We start from the raw sequence: 22,587 nt of genomic DNA, 5'->3' as shown, positions 1-22,587 counted from the left end.
GGAAAACATGCCAAACTTGGTGAACAGCCAGGGTCAAGACAAAACCCAGAGACAGAGTCTTGTTTGAGGAACAGCTACCAGGGGCAATATGGGGAGGGAAGACTAGAAAGATAGGAAAAGGCCAGACATAGAAGAGTTTTGAAAGCTCAACAAAAGATCAAAAGCAGTAACCATCTCTATGCCTAAAAAGAAAATGCAGGGAGGGTGGGAATATACTGTCGTGTGTGCTGCCACTCCCTGGGAAGAATCAGAAATATTCAGGGGCCTTGAAGACAATGGAATGGCACTGACTTTCCAGGAAAAATTAATAGGTATCTCACTTTTGCAGCAGCTATACTTACTGCTTCAGTGGTTGCTATTTCTCTATTTTAAAACAGGAAGGTTCTCCAGGACCACTGTTTCAGTTCAATATTGTACTTGACTTAATATTAATTGTTAATAAGTATGCTTGGGTCTACCCCATCCTCTATGCCTCAATTTATCATTTAAAGGCTGATTATAGCATAATGTTGTTTTATCCCAATATGTGACATGCAGCAGACACTCAAATACTTACTTACTGTATGCTCAAGTCCCCAAAGGTCCTCCTTCTCCTGTGGTAAAAACATGTTTAACTCTGATTCTAACACTGTATGTTCCAGTGATTTTATGAAGATCCTTTAGGGTAGCTCCTCCTCCCACCAACATCTACATATAGCACTTTAGAGTTTGCATTTACAAATATTATCCCATTTTATCCTCACATGAACCCTAGGAAATAGGTAATGTTATTATCCCCATTTTACAGATGAAGAAACTGAAACATACAGAGCTTTGATGCCTTGCCCTAGAGTCACACAGCTAGTAAATATCTGGGACTATATTTGAACTCAAGTCTTCCAGACTCCAGGCCCAGTGTTCTATCCACTGTTCATCCAGCTGCCTCTGGTAAATCAAATACTTATTTTTAGATGAACAATAAGTAAAGTGGGAACAGTGTATTTTCTAAACTTTTTGGTCTGTTGTCTAGCCTATAAAGATTTGGTTTTCATTCGAGTATCATTTGTAAAAAGCTACTTGCAGCTCACTTCTCAAATTTTTCATCAAAGGCATATTTGATAATTATACAGATAATTCATATAAAGATTTTGTAAAAATGAAAAAGCATACATTTGACTAGAAGTTCCCTTTGTCTTCTTGGTCGCCATTTTTGGGTAAAAATTCTAAAACCAAATGCTTATAAAAATATTTTCATTCATGACTTTTTTTCTGATTGTTTAGTATCTTCCTCTCTTTCAGATATCTTGAAAATCAATACTTCAGTTCCACACAATTCCAAATTTACATCAGATTTGTTTTTGCTTTTGCTTTGTCTGGGTCCAACTGATCTTCCATACTTCCTCTACATAAGTACCATTTTTATTTTCCCCGAGTATTTGCGGTATGTAGTCAGAGGCTGCATTTTTACCTTTATCAATTTCATGTTGTTTTTTTTCCCAATCAATAGGCCAGATGAAAACACAAAATATCTTCTCATTTTTACCCTTTCTTCTTACTTATTATGTGTTTATTTTAAACTTTAATCTATGATAAGCAGGTATTACTACATATAGACATCTGATAGGGAAATGGTTCCCACATCAATTATCAGTCACTCACAGTCTGTTAAGATGATTATGTTTGTATCTTATGATCTGAGGTGCTTACTATGTCCAGTCCCTTCTTTTACTTCTTTAACAAAATATTCATGAGCTAATATGGAAATGTTTTGCATGATTTCACATGTATAATCAATACTATATTGCTTTCCTTCTCATTGGGTGGGGTGAGGTAAAGAGGGAGAGAGGAAACCAAAATTTTTAAAAAGTGAATGTTAAAAAATTTTTACGTATAATTGGGACATATTTAACGAAATAAAAATGTTTTTAAAAAGTACTCATGACATATAAAGGTATGGGATTTCTTTCTGTGTAATCTACAAGACTCTGCTTCCCAATTTATTTTTCTCTATCTTCCCCTGTATTCTCCTTTTGCATTTAAGTATCAAGATTTGGAAAAGCTTCTCAAGCTCAAGGAATTTCCCTACTGCATACTCTGAAACAGATGTTGGAATGTAAACTGCAATTATTTTCCTAGTGGTGTTTTTGCTTATGCTAATTATGCTCACTGTAAAGCAAGACAACTGTCCCACAAAATAACGTTTCTTGTTGCCTCTGCATATACAATGAAACCCACTCCTTTATTTTGCCTTTCCAAATTTAAAAGTGTTTTTATACAACTTAGGATAAATACTGCTCGCAGACAATTTTCACAACAGCAGGTAAAACAGGAGGTAAATTAAATGGAAAATATAAGGTTTCCATCAGGCGAGGAGAGAAATAGTGACTAACTACAGGGGTGGGGAACCTGCAGCCTTGAGGCCACATGTGGCCCTCTAGGTCCTCAAATACAGTCCTTTGGCTGAATCCAAACTTCACAGAACAAGGATTTGTGTGCCTTGAGGTGGCAGGTTCCCCACCCCTGGACTAACATTTGATCCTGGAAGACAGCTATATCAGAGACTTTAAACCTTATATATCTGCTCAGGTTAACAGCAAACAGAAGACAGGTAGTTCTTAACCAAACACAGAAGGGTCTTACTGAGCAGGTAAAATGTACCTTTTGCTTAATTCAATGCAAAAGGTTCAGTGTTCTTAGCTCTCAGGAAACAGATAGCCTCCTCTGGTACACTCGTTTTTCTGGTCTGTTTGTTTAAATGAATCCTTGGTATTTCAAGGTAAAATGAGACCCATCTGCAATGCATGCCACATATTATCAAAGGAAATTTATTTTTCTGGGTGTACAATTTTTAGTTTTAGTCTACTGCCAAAAAAAAAAAGATATAACCATTAAATGTGCTTTAATTGTTTTTTTCACAGGAAGTTAGCTGTTAATATCAATTAGCACCTCTAACGAATTTCTCTTCAAATACACCATTCAGCAAAACTATATTACAATCCACGGGCCAACTGCCAACAACAAAGTTTCAAGGCAACATCTGTCCTTTAAAGAGAGTCCAAAATTCTTAATGAAATTTAGAAATCAATGCAAGAATTATACGGACATAGAACTCACCTCTAGAGTGATACATTGCTGTTCAACTGCCATCAAGATTTCAAATGACATTTTCCATAGCAGAATTTGCATAATCGTTCTCAACAGACATAAAAAAGATCTAACGCTGAAATGGATGTGTTTTTATGCACAGTGTGAACTGAAACTCTTCCAACTTAGTGTCTAACTGAAAAAAAGCAACTGAGCTCTGGTTACATCAAAGGTAGGGTTGAGATTTTTGTTTCAATGGAATAATCTTCATACAAACAACAGTGACCTTGGTTGGCCTTTTTTCTTTTTAAATGATAAACTGAAATGATAAACAAGAGACTTTTGCCAAAGCAAATACAAATCTCACCATGGAAAGTAGTAGTACTTTTTGTGATCTAGAGGTACTTCAATATCCTTATGCTGAAATTTGCATTTCACTGAAAAAAATCAAAGCCATTCACTTCCAGCTCACCTTTTCTTTTCTCATTTCACATCATTCAGATGCCTTCTACCACCATTTCCTCCTTCACAGCCTCCCGTCTCACATGAAGAGGTGACCTTATTCCATACCCCAAGAAAACCCCCCTACATATTCACAAGTGATCCCATTCCATTCCATCTCCAAGGGATTGCCCCCTGCTTTTCATCCCTTACTCCAATCTCCCTGTCTAATAGCTGCTTCCCAACTACCTACAAACATACCCATGTCTCCCCTACCTTCAAAAAATCCTTGTTTGCTCCATTCATCCCCACTAACTAACATCCCATATCTTCCCAGTTGGATAGCAGGTAAGACAAGAACAAGGAGAGAACAGTGTCACAAAAACCAAGAAAGAGGAGAAGGAAGAAACAATCATTTATTAACACCTCTTTCATTTCAGTTAAAAATTTCATGATTTCTTCTTTAATTATTACAAAATATTTCTTGAAAACGTTGCCAGATAGACACAATAATAAGTTCCTGTACAGAGTTCTAATAGGTATAGGGGGGAAAATAAAGGAGGAAAAATATTAAAAATAAATTTTAGTAGGCAGATATTTAGAGCAGCTAGGTAGCACTGTGGATAGAGTGCTGGCCCTGGAGTCAAAAGGACCTGAGTTCAAATTTGGCCTCAGACACTTACTAGCCGTGTGACCCTGGGCAAGTCCCTTAACTCTGTTGGCCTCCTTTTCCTCGTTGTAAAATGAACTGGAGAAGTAAATGGCAAACCACTCCAGTATTTCTGTCCACAAAGAGTCCAATATGACTGAAAAACTACCCAACAACAACAAAGGCAGAATATCTGTTTGGGAATATAGACTGTAAATTCTTTAAGGGGAGGAAATGTTTTTTATGTCTTTGTATCCCCCAAAACTAGTATAGTGCCGGGCACAAAGTAAGGAAAGAGACTGGATTCATGATTTCATTAACATTGCAAGTCCTGTGCTGAGGAAATATCATCTCTTCCACACACTGGCTGTGTGACCCTAAGTAAATCACATCTAAATCTTGGTATTTAGGTGTCTAAGTTGAAGAAAAAAATGCCTGTTGGTGTTGTCAGAGGATATTTCCTCAGCACAGGTCTTCCTAACTGAAATGGGAAATAGTTTAGTTTTTTTTTTTCCAATACTTGAAGCCACTTGTAGGAAATTTTATAAGCCATTCAGGGTTGCGAACGAGGGGTCAGGATTGCAACACCATTGCAATGAAGTACATCTATGTGAAAAAACAAAATCTGGGAGAAATATGGCAATTTGGGGTCACAGTCAACAGCCATCCACACACTTCAGTTTCTTTTTTCTTTTGGGGGGAATGAGGAACAATTGAGGTTAAGTGACTTGCCTAGGGTCACACAACTAGTTAGTATCTGAGGCCATATCTGAATTCAGGTCCTACTGCCTCCCAGGGCCAGTGCTCTATCCACCGCTCCACCTAGCTGCCTCAGCAGCCAGAACTGTGTTTTTGCCCCTTTTTTGTATAGCTTCAGTTTCAACATGGAGTTACCTCAGAAATTTTTAGGCCCTGGCTGGGTCTCAAGGCCTGGCTGAGAGGCATTCCTTTAAGAATGACAAGGGCCATCCGAGACTATCAAGAGATCCTATATCTTCAGGAACTTTGCTGAACCTTATTTCTTCTCCCAGGGCTGCAATATGAGAATGCTTTTTTTTGCCTCTTCAATTACAGATCCCCTTCAATTACAGATCCCCTTCCTCCTCCTTGCCCCACTCCCAGATTTTTGATGACTCAACCACCCAATTTTCCTCTGGCCTGACTTTTACTTTGTTACAGCTCTCACCCTCACCCCAACCCCCAGCCCTACCCCGTCCAGCCACAATTTCCCACTTGCACTCAGAAATGCTCCACAGGTAGCACAGCCTGGCTATCATCCAGGACCTGCCTCCCATAGCTCTCTACTTACCATCTGGTAAAAGCTGCCAGCTCCCTAACTATTCCCCTACCCCTTATTAATCCTATGGTCCCAGGATCCCTTGGGCATGACAGCAATTAAGTTGGAAGACATAACTGGCTTATCCCCCAGAGTAATCCAATCACAGAAAGATTAATTTGGTTGTATACTGGATGCATGGTGTTCTCAAATCTTCAAAGTCGATTTTAAAAGTACAAGAATTTCAGTTATACAAACCAAGCGGCAGCTGGGATGTACAAGAAACCACAGTTTATATCATACAAACCCCAAGCCGGCACAGATTTTAACCTGGTTCTGATTCTACCAATAATATCTAATTTGTACAGGGTTTAAAAAAAAAAAGAAGGTGGATGAATGAATTCCAATAGGTTTTCAAAGTTTATTACACCTCTTAAATCCATTCAGCAACTGGAAGATTGGATGTCCCCTAGGTTACTGGTGAATTATCTCCTTATTCTTAGAAGACATGCCTCTTATAACACAATTTAAGACTGTATTGGGTTTTTCATTAAAATCCCCAAATCTCTTACAGAAACACTGCTATGTAACCATACTCCCCTATATTCTCCTTGTGAAGTTAGCATATAGGTAAACTTTACATTTATCTCTACTAAATTTTACTTATATTTAACCTGATACTCTTATTTGTCAAGATCCTTTTATTCACTGAGTTTGTTTTATCCCTCCCTCTTTTTGTTACCTGCATAAACCTGGGTTGGCAGGATGATGGAATACTCCTCCGCCCTAGCTTTTAGTCCCAGTTAATCAGTCAGTGAACAAGCATTGATTAAGCTCTTATGTATCAAGCACTGTGCTAAGCTATACAAAAAAGGGCAAACGCACAGTTCTAGTGCAAGGATGTCATATTCTGATGGGAGATACAATATGCCAATAACTATGTACGTACACAATGTACACAGAACAAATGGGAGAAGGAGAAAAGACTAAGCAGAATGAGGAAAGGCCTTTTGCAGAAAGTGGGATGTGAGCTGGGTCTTGAAGGAAGCCAGAAAGTCAGAAGGCAGAGGTGAAAAAGAAGAGGAGCATTCTGCATATAACTACATCTACCACATTGCATCTTTCCTTCTGATCTTTGGTGATAAATGCCAGATTACCTATTCCATTTTATAGATTCACATTTTCTTTAAAATTCAATGAATGAGAAGCAAAATCTAAGAAGGTTTACTTAGGACAAAATAAACTATTTCAGAGAGAAAGTACTACCTTTTTCAAAGAGATAAATGAAATAAAAACAATTCCTCTTACCTTCTGATCATTGTTTTCTTGAAATAAAAGCCCGAAATAGTCCTTCTCCAGTAAATTGAGTTGTTCACATACTTTGTCAAATAGTACTTGACCTGTAGCCCGTTTCTGCAAAAGAAAAGAAAACACTTTTAGTGCTCTCTTGCCTTTCTCATACAATTTTAATATTAACAAAAGTGTAAAGAGTAAGATTTTAAATGGATTAATAAAAAAATTGAGTGCCAACTCATCCATGCATTTTTGTTTTGCTTAGGTGTCATAGCAGTTTGATTTTTTGAATCCTATTTCATACACTGTTTAGCTCTGGGACCTGAAACAAAGTCTCACTTAGCTTCCTACAGCCTGGAGTCTACACTTCCGTAAAACAGGGATTTATAGCACCAACGAACTTCACAGGATGGTTGTGAAGACCAATTGAAGTAATACAGAAAGTCCCAAAAGTCTTACTACACTAAGACTTTTGGGACACCATGTATACAGCAAGTATAATTACAAACTTTAAATCAATTTATACATAGTGGATGAGTTGAAAAGGGGGAGTAAGATCGGCCTGGACTGATTTCAGAAAACCAAAAAGCTCTTTTACTATGGAAAATCACACGAAAGCAAACGCCCGTTACTGAAATATTAACATTTTATGGTTGTCGTTCTATGGCTCTGAAATATAAAATGCCAATGAAAGCCTCCAGAATGCTGGATGGACCTCCTATGACTAATTCTTAGTAGAACTAAGGGCACACAGAATGGATTATGATCTGCCTCACTTGGAAAGAACTCTTGAAGCAATGAGATCACGGGTCCTCTTGAAGGCACTGGTTATTATTATCATCACTGACAATTATTATCAAGAAATCTCAAAGTTGAAAAAAGTTCTCTGGGGTCAGCTAGTCTAACCAAGCCATACCTGAACTGGGATCCCTTCTACATAGCCTGAAATGGTTAAATAATCATCAATGGAAGGTTTCCAGCCAATGGGTAATCCATAACTTCCCAAAACAGCCCATTCCACTTTAGCACTAATTATTAGAAGTTATTTCATTACATTAAATGTAAATCTTCCTTTCCTCAATTTCTAATTCTATAATTAAAGCCAATAAGAAGTCTACTCCCCTTTATGTATAGCAGCCCTAAAAATGCACACAAAAGGCTATCATATCCCTCAGAAGCATCTCTTCTCTGAGCTTTGCATTCTCAGCTCCCATTCCCAGATCCTTTATTTGACTGCAAGAGTATGACCTTCAATTACCTCTCTGTGTCATGGCCCCTGCCTCTCAATGCATTAGAACCAGAGAAAATTATTCCAAAAACATGGTACACAAATTGAAAGACAATCCTCCAGGTGTGGTCATTCCAGGACACAGTAGAGTTAGGACATGGCCCATATTTCACTTTTATTTCAGTTTTCATCATAAAACAAGACACAAATTCTGAGTACTGATGGACTTTTATACAATAAAAAATATGAAAAGGGAAAAAAGAAAAGGAACGTACTCCATTTTCTTGGTACCAGTCGTAGATCTCAAGAGAACTCATGAACAGAAGCATTAAAAGGAGTTTTTGGAAGGATTTAAGAGAGAGGTGCTGAGGATGGAGGTATGCTCAAAGTGTTTCTTAACTCACTACCACCACTAACAAGCAAGTTATCCTGTGCAAATATAAAGAAATTGGTACTCATGCTTATATCCCCAGGGATATTTCTCTCCCCACCCCCTATCCTTTCAAAAACAAAACAAAATACTTTTGGACAATGTAACTGCAGAAGGAGGTCCATCAATATTCAGTGGACATAGAGGATTAATTTTGTTCCTCCATATTTACAGAATATAAAGATTTTTTTTTTAGCCAGCTATATATAAACATCCCTTTAAAATTCCTGTTAAAACAATATACTGCCTGTATTCATTCAAACAGTGTAAATTTATTGGGAATGGGGTATTACACTGTCTGCCTCTCAAGCATTTGATATACTCTTCATACACTTGATCGCAAATAGGTTGTTTTATTTAAGCAGACTGCTATCAACAGGAACATAAATGCCTTTGACAACCATAGAAAAGCTTATTGTCCAATCAATGACAGAACACAGTCAAAGGGGTAAGCTCATTTCCAATTAAGATGTGTGCCCCCTGGGAACACCCAACAGAGAAGTAAAGCCAGACACACTCCTCCTTTTCCTTAATGAGTTTATACAAACACTCTGCTGGGCTCCAAGAGGAAAAAGGAAAACAGCCTCTAGTACTTTTTAAATGAGTGAGACCATTTCATCCAAGTGTTCACAGTTTAGTACAATAAAGTTCAATATTTCCTAAACATATTACAGTGGGGAAGAGCGAAAAAATATTTCATTTTCCAATCTCACAGAACTTCAAGTTAAGTGCAGCTGGTAGTTTATCTCATTTGGCAATTTTGCCCTGTCTCTTCCCTTTAAAAAAAAAAAAGGCTGTGCCTTATCTTGGTCAGAGGTTAGAAATTAATGCCTTAGAAGCCCTTACAGAAAGATATTGGATATTTCCCTCTTCCCATCAGTCTTTGATGATGACACTTAAATATGCATCAGAATCTTTTGTAAACAAGAGAAGAATGCCCTATCAGGCAATTTTAGTCATGTACTACAGTTATCACTCACAAGAGATGATGATTTAAATTTATCATATGACTTAGATTGGAAGAGCATGACATACACACATACGTATATTAGGACACAGTCTGTCTATGTTTGTGTGCATTTAAATATACATATACCATTGAGATTATAAATTAATTTCAAGTAGGCCAAATGGCTGGTAAATTCCAACCACCAGCAGCCTCTTGGTACAAGTCTCCCAACTTGAAGAAAAGCAATTAATTATAAATATATTTCCAATTTTTATGTAACTTACAAATTGACATGATTAAAATGAGAGGTCAAATGGCATAAAGGAGAGTGCTTGGCTTGGAATCAGGAAAACCTGGGCTTGAATGTCTCCTCTGACCTGAATAATTACATAACTTTGGTCACAAGCCATATAGCTTCCAGGTGCTTCTGGAAACTCTCAATGATCTACCTACCATGTTACAGAGGGTAGTATGTACGAGTTAGCTCAACAAGAAATTCTCTAACTATGCTGAGATGCCTTCCACATTCATATGTGATTGAAACACTTTCTGGCTTACAAAATATGTTTATTTAATTTTAAGGAGTGGAGATGATTATTTAAAAAAAAATTCATCCTCTCTCAAATATTTGGTAAGATCCCTCTTTTATACATTTCAAGAGGAGACCAGGGAGTTCCTACAAATAGCAATGAGGTATAAAAAATAAGAAATTCAATAAACCACCTACATCCTTGTCACACATTAACATCAATTATAATAAAGCACACTACAAGTACTGTACCAAGTAAAAGGGATCATTGTTCACTTTCTGCATTCCAGGCAACCAAGAAATTCTTCTTTACTAATAGATTATTACATGTCCTGTCTCAATTACATGTTCAGGATTCATCCCCTGGAGGTATTTTTAAGAAATTTAAGGACCCAGTTTTATTGGTATGGGAAACCTGAAAAGGTCAAGTAATTATGTATCGCTTAAGGAGATGCCAAGTATTCTTTCACAAAAAGTATTCAAAGCTAAAGGTTTGGTTCATAGGCTTAATAGCTCAAGAACTGTAAAGGGCCTCAGAGGCAATCTAGTCCAAGCCCTTCATTTTACATATGAGGAAACTGAGGCCAAGGAGGTTAAGTAATTTGTTGTTGAGAGTTTTGAAGCCAAGTCCTCTGACTCCAGAACCAGAGCCAATTAATTATTTGCCAAGAATTTCTGAGGGAAACATGCAAATTACAACCATCAGAAACAGAAGAAATTTATGGTTCTAGAAAACAACTATAATTAAAGGGAAAATCAAGTCAACAAGCATTTATTTATCTGTGCTAAGCACTGAGGGTAAAAAGAAACACAAAAACAAAAACAGCCCCTTTCTCAAGGTGATAATGTAGTTAGTAATTAAGTCACAGACAGATAAACAAGCAAACACATAAATGGAGTCATGAATAAATAATAATAGCTATTAACATTTATGTAGCTGGGGAGGAAGTGACTGATTCATCTTAGAATTTGCAAGAGTAGAGAAAGAAAGCCAGTATGACACACACACCCCATATTTTGTTGAGAATAGATTTCAGCTGTTTCAGAGAAAGACTAGCCCCCATGAACTAAAATTCTACAGGGTTCGAAGAAGTTGGTACAAGACAATTACAGGATGATCTCAAGGAAAATTCTGATGAAAAAGAAAAAAGGGATGATACAGAGACTGATGTTAATGGGAAAGGAACTCATCATTCAATTCATATTAAAAACAAAATCAAAAACCATTTGGAGATATATATATATATATACACACACACACACACACACACACACACACACACACACACACACACACACACACACACACACACACACACACACACACACACACACACACATATATATGAGTGACAAGTACAAGATGGAGGAGCCATGTCAAGTCATCAGTTTGTGTGAAGAAAGGTTCAGGTGTTTTAGGTGAATACTAGTTAATGGCATGAGAAAACCACCAAAAATTATCTTGGCACTTGTTATATAGATGAACCCAGACTCAGTTCCGAAGACTGATGTCCCTCAAAGACTTTAAATGAGTCCTTTTGATTCTCACAAGAAGCAGGCACACCTCCTTGGAAGGGTAGAGTTGCACGCATAAAAGAAGCCAGAGCAAGTTTTACAGTTAGTGATTGCCTAACTCCTCCCTTCAGGATCAAGATTGGCCCTAATCCTTCTCGGTTACAATCTTCCTTATATGCCCCATCCTTAACATACACTATGTGCCTAGAATTGTGTTATCACCCCACACCCCCTGACGGAGAAGTCAGCCTGTCTGCACTGATTTCTCATCTACTTATGTGGAAACTTAACTCTTTCATTTCTCATAGCACTAATGAATGGATAGTGTCCATAACATGAAAGGTGATAGTATCACTTTGTTCTATCTTAGGCAGACAACGTCTATATCATATCAAATTGTATTACAGCATATTCAGTTACAGGCACCATATTTTAGAAAGGATACTAACAGAATGGTGCTTAACAAGTATTGGTTGAACTGATTTAAAAAAAAAAACAAACATTACTGCATGCTGGGTACATCGATAGTCCCTGATTTCATCAGTAGGGAATACTCCCTCAACCAACACAAGAGTCTAAGTCTTTTCTGCCCTAATAAATAATCTTAGCTCTGGTCCATCCCTATCTCTTCCCTTCTCCCATCCCTCTGAAAAAAAGCACCACTCTGTGTTCAACCCTGGTGAAGGGTCTCTTTGAACATAGATGAGCTGGTCCTTGGAGGATAGATACACAGTTTTTAACTGACCCCATATAAGAAGCTTTTTCAAATTGGTAAGGTCTTCCAGAATTTGTGCTCTACTGGCAGAAGCTAAGAAAACTCAGGGTCACTTCCCCATGAGCCACTGAAATAGGACTTGAGTGAAGGGCTGGACACTTTGAAGTATAAATTCTTCCAAGCTGTACCCAGTGTGACCTCTCCCCAACTGGCAGACACCTATTCCTCCCTTAACTTGGAGGGTCACACAGTCTAACAGAATTAGAGTCCTATAAAAAGTAATAAAGATTCACTAAAATGATCTGGTCATATGCTCTCTTTTTATAGATGAGGAAAATGAGGAAAAGGACAGTTAAGTGACCTGGCCACAGGTCACAGGCAAACTTTTAAGTTAGAATTTTATTATATATACTAAAGTATCACTAAATAGAAAATTAAATAAGAATTTAGGTTAAGCACAATCACAGAATGACATTTAAAGGTGACAGAGACATTAGAGATTATTTAGTTCAACCCCCTCAAATTTTCCTAATGAGGAACCTGAAACTCAGAAAAGTTGTAACTTGGATACTTTTTCTACAGCTTTTTGATATCAAAGCTAAGAATCCAGCATCCTGGCATTCAAGTTAGTGTTATCTCTGTTATCACCATATTTTTTACCTGAATTGTCCCCGGACCTTCATGCCTAAAGGGCATAAGGAATAGGCAGCTGAGGCATGGTGGCAAAAACCACAGAATGAAAGATGGTTGGTCCCTTCCCCAGAATGGAGGTTCCAGGAAGAACTCACCAATGGGAGAAAGGGGCTGCAGGGGCTTGTTTTCACTTTCTGCTAACAAAACACTTTGAATAGGCTATACTTCTTTAGAAGACAATCGTGTCAATGGTAAAATTTGTTTTCTTTTGTTTTTTTTTTCCATATTTAATCAAGGGAATAAAAATAGAGCACGTGGCTATTAAAACTTGCAAAAGTCCAATACAAGAGAGTTTGTTCCCTATATCAGATGCCTACATTTTTAGCTATCTATTTCTCTTCTCTCACTCAAACTGTAACTTCCCAACTCCCCACAATGTAAACAAGGCATTTCCATATGTTTTGACTGTGGATAATTAAAAAGCAAACCTTCCTTCTACTTTCTGGCTACCAGATTTTTGGCAATAGTTCCATTATACAAGAAACAAAGGAGGGAGGGAAGTGGTTGGTTGGGGGGGCGGGGAGAGGGAGGGAAAGAGGTGGGGAGGGGAGAATGGGGGGAGAGAGAGAGGGAGAAAAGGAGGGGAGAGAGAGAGAGAGAGAGAGAGAGAGAGAGAGAGAGAGAGAGAGAGAGAGAGAGAGAGAGAGAGAGTATGAGAGAGTCAGAGCCCAGACCAGGCTATGAAATTATACCAGGGGGTGGCGAGATTGCTTTGAGAAAACAAGTTCTCTCAATAAAGGGGAGTTAAATCTGTTGCTGGCATCACCGAAGATCAGCAGTGTCAAGCCTCTGAACTCAAGTGAAGTCTTCCATGCCTGTCCTGTTATTTGCGGCATTCGTGAATGGGGCCAAAACATGGCATTTCTGGAGGCCTCTCAGCTTAGACGAATTCTTGCAATTGCTTAGCCTGCAGATTTCTACAGATGCCACACACCACTGCAATTCTATAAAACCACCATCAACTGTCTCTGTGTAGGCCCCTTCGACACTACAGTTATTGTGCACTTCGGAGAAGAGTGACGGGAAAGCTCACAATGGAATACACACACAGCTCGATCTTCAAGCTATGTATTCGGTCCTAACTCAAAGCTATACTATACAAATATGAAAGGCCAAGGGGAGAAAGGTATGTGCAGAGCAAACAAAACAACTGAGACACTGTTATTCAGTCTAGAGAGGAAAAAGCTCAAATGGAACTGTACAGAGTAAGAAATATCTGGGCTTTTGAGATAGTCTGACAACATTAATCCTACAATGGCTCTCCCCCTCCTACCAATCTTCAATCAGTACTAATTATCCTGTTGTCTTCTAAAGCTCACACAAAGTAACCTTCCCTCCATTTTTATTTTAAATCAAAAAAATCTTTTTTTGGAGAAGTTTGGTTTTTTTCCTTCTCCTCAAAGTACATTTCCAGAAGCAAAGTCTAGAAACTTACCTAGTTTCTACCAATGTCTACTCTTGGTTGGGTTTTTTTTAAAAGTTCTCTCTCAACCTCTTTAAAAATGTGGAAATTATCCTGTTTCTAAAAATAGAATCCAAATCATTTTAGAGCTAGAAGGAACCTTAGATATCATCCAGTTTCTAGTCTAATCTATTCGTTATAGAGAGGAAGTAAAAGATGCTAAGAAGTGTACTGATTTGCCCAACAATATCCAGTGGCTAGACTAGAACCCAGGTTTTATAATTGCTACCCAGTCCAATTCTTGTACCACTACACAATACTAGCTCCCCATTATCACTACTACTACTGGTATTATAACTTACTACTACTACTATAACATAATTATATTATTGTTAATGAATCAAAAGAACTTTTATGTACTGGTATTTGGAGAATGTACTAAAAAGGAGGGCGCGGGGGGGGACACAGAAGAAAAGTTGAGTTGAGTGTTTCTACCAAGCTTTTAATAGCAACCAATTTTTTTCCTCCATAGGGTCTGAAGAATACAGGATAGAACAGTGGGAAAATAGAATGTTGGGGCATTGTTGACATGAAGGATGTAATATAGCAATTCAATCTGTTTTAAGGTTCCAGGAATAAAAGTAAAAAGTGGTTATTATTACAAGAATATAAATACTAGAAAAGAATATTCTGCCAATGGATCTATCAGAGAACCTGCTCTATAATGACCTTAAATGAAAATACAGTGTAGTTAGCAACTTGTGTGCTTTTACAAGATATCCCCAAAGTCTGCTTTAAGCCATTAAAGCAGAGAAGTGCACTAAGACTTTGGGGACAGCCTGAACTTAGTGAAGACACAAAACCATTAGCAAGCATAATTAATCATATAAACGCCTGCTGTACAGAGAACATATGCTTTTGCACATGTTATACTGTAAATTATAGGGACAGTGGCTTCCATAGCTATCCAAGGCAGAATAGAAGAACATCCATGGATAAAGAGGATGTTTTCTGTCTCCACCTACCAAAGCAAGAATTTTAAACTTTCAGATATTTTAAAAACTTCCCAAAATCAATTATGGAACAAGTTCACTGCATCTAATTGTCTCTCACAAACAAGAAGCAGCTAAGCTCAGGCACAAGTGCAGTTTCTTTGGTCCCCAAAACCAGGAAACACAAACCTGCCTCCATCCTAATGAAGATATAAACCACAGCAGCAAATCTGTAATTCTGAAGGCTGTCCTCATGGCATGGTCGTTTTTTCACAAAACAAGTGTTAATTTTCTATTTCAAAGCATGCACACTGAAAACACACACACACAAACAGACACACACACAATCCCAAAGCTAATCTGTTGTCCACAACCATAATATCTGTAAAACAGCTTTTTCAGGATTCCAAAAACCAGGAAATTTTCTTTGCGAGGGTTTTCAAAACTAGGTAGGTCAGCGTTGTATAAAAGAGAGAGGGAATGGGGGAGGGGAGAGGAGGAGAAAGGGAAAAGAGAGGAAGAGGAAAAGAAGAGAAAAGATGGAAGAGGGGAGGAGGGGAAAGAGGGAAAGGGGAGGGAAGGAGAGAGATGGAGGAGAGGAGTTAAAGCCACTGCTGAATACTGATGGGTCTCCTCAGAACTTTTTATACTCAGGTGCCTGTCAGAACCTTCATAGGCCTGCTTCCAGACACTTAACAGGCTTCCTCCTCACCTCATTCCACTCTAGACTTCCGAATTAACCCAAAGATTCAGGGGCAGTGCTAGAAGAAACCTCAGCCAATCCTAAAAGCAATGCCAGCAATTAAGCTGGAAAAACTCTATACCCTTCACTTTTCTGCCACAGGTTTTATGAAATGCTGGCTTAAAACACAATGGGGCTAAGATACTGTCCCACAATTAAGAGCAAAAACAACTTACAATTGCAACAAGATTTAAGGGCTTTCTGGATCTAGTTAGCTGTTAGTGATCTCTCTCTTCTCAAATTATACTGAATTGATGTATTTACATGTTGTAGACTGTAAACCCCTGCAACCAGTCAGACATTGTATCAAGCACCTACACTATATGCTAGGCACTTGGGATGCCAAAAACAAAATGAAATAGTCTCTGCCTTCAAGGGTTTTACATTCTATCTGCTTAATTAATCTATTACACTTTGACTAAAACTTAAACCTGCAGTAAAACTTTTGGGACACCCTGAGCATACACAAAATAACAGGGTAGGGAAAGGTTCTGGCAACTGGGGAAGTAAGGGGAAGGGCTAATTGTAGGAGGTGGAACATAGGTTTGGAGAGTTCCAAGGAAATTGAAGAGGCTACGGTAAGGAGGTATTATCTTCCTTGATGGCAGAAACTGTCTTTTATTGTTATCTTTATATCCTCAGTGTATTTTTTTTAATTATCAGGAGTTTAATGAGTGCCTACTGAATTAAGTAAAGCAACTGGTATCCAGACTACTTTGTGACCTTGGGCAAGGTAGTAGTTAAGCTCTGAGCCTCAGCTCCCTTTTCTATAAAATAGGGATGACAACATTTGTAGCATCTAATTCATAAGATTGTTCTGAATTAAGCATTTTGTAAACCACAAAATACTCTGTTAAAGGTAATTATATTATAGCATTAAGACTACAACAACTCAAAAAAAAGATACATATTCTTCTACTTATTACTTTAAACTATGACGTGAGGTTCAGATGCTATAAAAAGACCAACTAGCTCATTAACTGGCATAAATAATAAATTCTTATAGATGAATATCAAATTAATCATGCTGATATTCCCATTCATTTTTAATAATGGTAGAATGATTGGTTTATTATTCAAACCCAAATTCAATCTCTTATGTCAAAAACGCAAGTTTACATATATGTACATGTGCATACACCTACACATAAGGAACAAAACCATTTGATTTTGATTCAGTAAAGCTTTAAGGAACAATAAAAACCACATCCTGTCACTTTTAATCCATACCAATTATTCAGTCGTGCATAAAATTTGTTTCTGCAGGCTTCCTTTAAATGTCTTTTGTAATAAAAGTTTAATTGGAACAGCAATGCAGTATAGGAAGAAGTCCAACAAAATCTTCATCTGTTTCAAGTAAATAATGGCTACTAGGTTGCCAGCATTGTGCAACACTGTAATTATTCAATTTTTTTACTTTAGCATCAATTAAATACTACCGAGAAAATACGAACATTATACCTTCAAGTCCTTATTTTAAAAATCAAAAAAGTCAAAAGTGTGTGTATGTGCGTCTCAAGGACTTCTTTCTGTCCTTGCCCCCTCAATCTGTATTATCACCAAAATGTAAATGGCTCTAAACATGTAGGATCATTCAAAAGAATTCAACAAAGTGTACTGAGGAGGACAATGTTTTATGTATGTTTGAAGAGGATAAAATAGTTGAATTTTTATTCAAAGGAGGTTTTATAAATGAAAATTTTATTATAATTGCCCAATTAGCATAAACTTTAAAATGTGGGTCCTCAAGTCATCACATTACTAGTAACATCATAGGACAATATCAGTGATGTACCTTCAAGACAAAGATTCTGGTCTAAGTAAAACCATTCTTGACAAATCATAATTACTTTACAAGTAAATAGCTGGTTATTACATCTTCAATCTCTTCCCCACTCTCACCCCCCAATCCATCTTTCACACTGACAGATCTGATCATATCAAGGCACTTAAAAATATTTCAACAGCTTCCTATTACCCATCAAAGTTGAGGCTCCTCACACTGGTGATTAAGGCCCTCTACCATCTTGCACCAACCTACCTATCAATCCTTTGTCATAGATTCCTCTCTGCAAATTACTGGTTCTGACCCAACTAGATGAATCTCCATTCACAAACAGTTCTTAAAACTATGCATACTTTTAAAATTTCTATTAATGTTACTAATCCTTCAGTCAAGTCCTACTCATTGACCTCATCATGGTATAGATATGATCCTGGATTCTCCTGCTTTCTCTGAGATCATGATTGCCATGGCCATGGCCCTTTCAGATTATAATATTCCTGAGAGTTTTCCTTTGGGGTTTCTTTTAGGTGGTGACCAGTGAATTCCTTTGATTTCAACTTTGCCCTCTGGCTCTAAGATATCTTGGCAGTTCTCCTTTATCACTTCCTGAAATATGATATCTAGGCTCCCTGACTTTGTTTTATTGTTTCTTAATGTCTCATGGAGTCAATTAAGTTTCTGTGTGGCCAATTCTAATTTCCAAGGAGTTATTTTCTTTAGTAAGATTTTGTACTTTTTTTTTAACCATGCTGTTAATTAACTTTTCCCATTCTTTCTTCTACTGCTCTCAATTAGTTTTTAAAATCATTTTAGCTCCTTCTTTAACTTCTCTAAGAATTCTTATTGGGCTTGTATCTAATTTGCATTTTTCTTTGATGTTTTGTTTATAGATTTTTTCAAGTCTTTTGTCTTCTGAGATTGAGTCTTGAGCTTTCCTATCACCATAGCGCCTCATTATGGCTGGGTTCTTTTTTTGTTTGCATATTTGTCTATTTCTTAACCTTGGACCTTCATGCCTGTGTTGGGTTCTCTCTTCATTTCAGGGGCAGGGAGAGTGTCCTACATATTTAAAGCACTCTGCTCATATTCTCTCTCTGTCTCTCTGTCTCTGTCTCTCTGTGTGATGGACCCCTGTGATAGTCTGGTGAAGCCCATGGACCCCTCCTCAGAATTCTGTTTTTAAAAGCACAGGATAAAATATATAGGATTACAAAAGACCAAAGGTTAGTGAAAGTAATGATTTCTTCTCCCATCCAAGTTTATGAATTTCCAAATGTCCAAGACGCTGATCTATAAGATTCTTCAGTAGATAAACATGCATACTTTAGAAATTCCATAAAGAATAAATTTGACTTTCCAGAGCACCTTCAGGAAATTTAATAATGACAAACTATAAAGATGCCAAGAAAATTGGCATCAAAACAAAGACAGCTGCAAGAAGAACCTTAGTTTTGCTGAAGCAAGTGCCACAAAAGCTACCACATCCAATTAGAAATTCTATTTCATGCAAGGATGTTCAAAAAACCATGTCAGTTCCATGACCCAGTTTTCCAAAGAGCTGAGCTTCCTACCTAAAAAGAGAGAGAGCCCCAAATCTGCAGAATCAGGATTTGTAAATGAAATATCATCTTGATCATATGAATAAGGACTATTTTTCCTATAGCCAGACAGTAATCTCTGCAATCTTCAAATATGAAAGGGAAAAAAAAGAATAAATTCTCCAAGGCAATTACCAGAGATAGAAAGATGGGGTTTCTCTGATATGTGATCTCCTAGACAGATTACAAGTTGTAATACCCATTAGTTTAATCTTTGCTATTTGGTATTTAATTTCAATGCACTGAAAGATCTGATTTCATTGGTTTGAGGTACAATTTAATAGCCAGTTCTTCCTGGATTACTGTGATGAAAACAGTTAACTGCTTATTGACCAATCTTCTAGTATTTAATGATAAGCTTCTCCAAAATTAACTGGGCTGGTTCTCAGAAAACAGACACAGCAGCTCACTGGCAGGCCTTTTTGATATATATCACCAAGTACAGCTTTTGTTCCACTGACACCATTTCAGAACCCCAAGGATCTCCAAATCACACGCAGGACTTTAGTGGACAATCTGGTATTTGTTCAGTTGGCAGCTGGTATAGCACAATGACAGTGAAAAGAGCACCAGGCTTGCAGTGAGGAAGATCTGAGTTCATATCTAGTCTCAAACACATACTAGCTGTGTGACCTTTAGAGAGTAACTTAGCCTCAGTTTCCTCAACTGTAAAATTGGAATAGTCATGGCATCTGCCTTTACAGGGCTGCTGTGAAGATCTAATGAGGTAATATTTGTAAAAAGGACTTAGCACAGTACCTAGCACATAACAGGCGCTTTATAAATTATTATTCTCTTTCTTCCTGTTTTTTCATTTCAAAGACTGAGCTATAGATTATCTGTACTAAGAAAAAATTTGCCTCAAAACTATGACCAAAATTGGTGGTGGTAAGATGGGATGGGGTGGAGGGTTAAGATAGAATCTTTAACAAAATATTTCTGATGGTAATTGAATCATTTGTTTGAACAAGAATTTATCTAGTATGCAATAATTTATCTTTCACCCTAAAAACAGACATTAATTACAAATCATTCTAATCTAGTCATTAAAAATCATTATGGACCTCAACTGAGCAATATTTTGTTCTTAGTTACAATTACTGCATACATTCACAAATTTTTTTTAAAATTATTTTCTTTAGAAAAATGCTGACTTCTCTCCCAGGTAGCAAGTCTAATGGGTGGGGGAGTTATATTAAAGGTTTGATGTTTTTACTACAGGAAAAAGTCTATAATTTAGAAATAAAAGGAAATTTCATTCATTTTTGCATATCTATTTTATAATTAATGTTAAAGAAATCTATTTATGAAAGAGAAAATTCATTTTTATATATAAGGTACATAAAACCATATATCAAGATATTACGGGAGTCATTCTAGTCTTAAAAAGATGAGACACTAAAAGGTGAGACACATAACAATTAATGTGTGTCATAAAATCAAGTGACTTGCAGATGAAATTTACTATGGATGTTGCCTCTCCCTGTTAAAATATAAGTTTGTTGAGAGCTAGTAGGACTGCCTTATTTTTTTCCTATTTGTATCCTCAGTGCTTTATACACGGTAAATGCTTAATAAATGTTTTGCTTCGTTTTTTCATTCGTTCATTAACACCATTCACACACCTGCTGTTGCATTTCTCATTTGGAGTGTTTGAACTGGGACAATGAAAATGTCCTTGGAAATTTAGAGTGCAAATTAGTCCAGAACATCCAACTGTCCAGTGATCTATTAGGCCAAGGCCATCATTTGTCCACCATGTAGCAATGACGTCTGGAGGGAGTTATATCTGTCATCTTTTATTCCATGGAGGGGGGCCAAGATCTTAAACAAGGAGTGCATATGAAAATGTTCTGAAATGTTTACAACATACCACGGGATACAAAGCATATTGTGAAATGATATAACTATGTGGATATTTTAATTATTGAATGGTATTCTAAAAATATCAAATATTTCAAATCTAAAATACCTATTATTGTCCCCTTCCCCATGCAGTACTATAACTATTATGTACAGTCTAGCCTCCTATCCTAAAAAAAATCTCACAGAACTGGCTTTTACAATTAAAAGAGAAAGTTAAACAAAGACATATTAAGATGCTAAAATGTTGTTTTTATATCTTTTTTCTTACTTGTTTATTACAGACAAAAAATGATACCACATGAGTGGTTTGTTATAACTACTTTATATTAATTTCTGTCTAAAAAATACAAAATGACAAAGACACAAAACTATTTAATAACAATTGTTTTCTCTTTTTTTAAAGAGAAAACAATTAAGTACCAATTAGCACAGAATTATATTGGTTCACAGATAGACTTCAAGTTGTTCATAAAACTGGAAGGGAAAATATAATTACATCATTATTCTTACCAACCCCTCCAAATAAAATTCAAAAATTCCTTCAGTTATGAATGTAGCCAACAAAATATTATTCTGAGATATCATCTATACGCTTCACCAGATTGTCAAAGGGGTACATGATACACACAAAATAAGTCCAAGAACTCTTGCTCTATAACATCTACCAAAAAAACCACCATCTTCTAGAGCTTCTCATTTTATATCTGAGTATCTTAAATTATTGGAAAGTTCTTCCTCACACATCAAGCCTAAATCTGTTGGTCTAAACCTGCATATTTATGATATACATCCTGATTACCCTCTTTTCTGGATACTCTCCCCCTTGTCAAATCCTTATTAAAATGTGAGGTCCAGAACTGAACACAACACTACAGAATTCAGCCTAAGATTGAATTTGCTTTTTTGGCTGTCATGTCACATTTATGACATTTATCAATTGTGAAGTCCACTACCTTCTAGGATTTGTGCCATCTACCAATTTGATAAGCTTGCCGTCTATGCCCTTACTCAAGCCATTGATGAAAAATGTTAAACAATCCACAGTCAAGCAAAGGCATGGGAATGGAAGGAATACTATATGAGTAAAACCAAGTAGGTCTACAATACCTTCTCTGATTTCTCCATCACATGGCACCATTTTGTGCCTTTCTACGCATTTGTCATTTTGTATCTCATCTGCCAACTTAAACCTACCCCACCCTCTTCCAAAATGCTTTATTTCTGTCAAAGGCAGTGTTATTCTTCCAGTTTCCCAGGCTCATAACCTCAGTGTCATCCTTGACTCTTCAATTTCCCTAACCCCACACATCCAATCAATTGTCAAATGTTTCTGTTTCAACCTCTACAACACCCCTGGCTTCTAACACCTTTTCTCAATTCACAGAACCACCCCTTAGTTTGGACCTGCATCACTTCTAAA

At 37.0% G+C, this 22,587-nt stretch overlaps 1 protein-coding gene across 17 annotated transcripts in view; it reads right to left on the bottom strand.

The window, feature by feature from the left end:
• EPB41L2 (erythrocyte membrane protein band 4.1 like 2) overlaps positions 1–22,587 on the bottom strand; it is a 266,227-nt gene that overhangs the window by 112,052 nt on the left and 131,588 nt on the right. For all 17 annotated transcript variants that reach the window (XM_078155137.1, XM_078155138.1, XM_078155140.1 and 14 more), the window contains one exon: positions 6,738–6,842. In XM_078155137.1, coding sequence (XP_078011263.1) covers positions 6,738–6,842 — 105 coding nt within the window. The remainder of the gene's footprint in view (positions 1–6,737; positions 6,843–22,587) is intronic.

The sequence above is a fragment of the Phascolarctos cinereus genome, unplaced genomic scaffold (genome assembly GCF_003287225.1).
Source record: "Phascolarctos cinereus isolate Bilbo 61053 unplaced genomic scaffold, phaCin_HiC Scaffold_5;HRSCAF=322, whole genome shotgun sequence".
Lineage (NCBI taxonomy): Eukaryota > Metazoa > Chordata > Mammalia > Diprotodontia > Phascolarctidae > Phascolarctos > Phascolarctos cinereus.
This window is presented reverse-complemented; position numbering and strand designations above follow the sequence as displayed.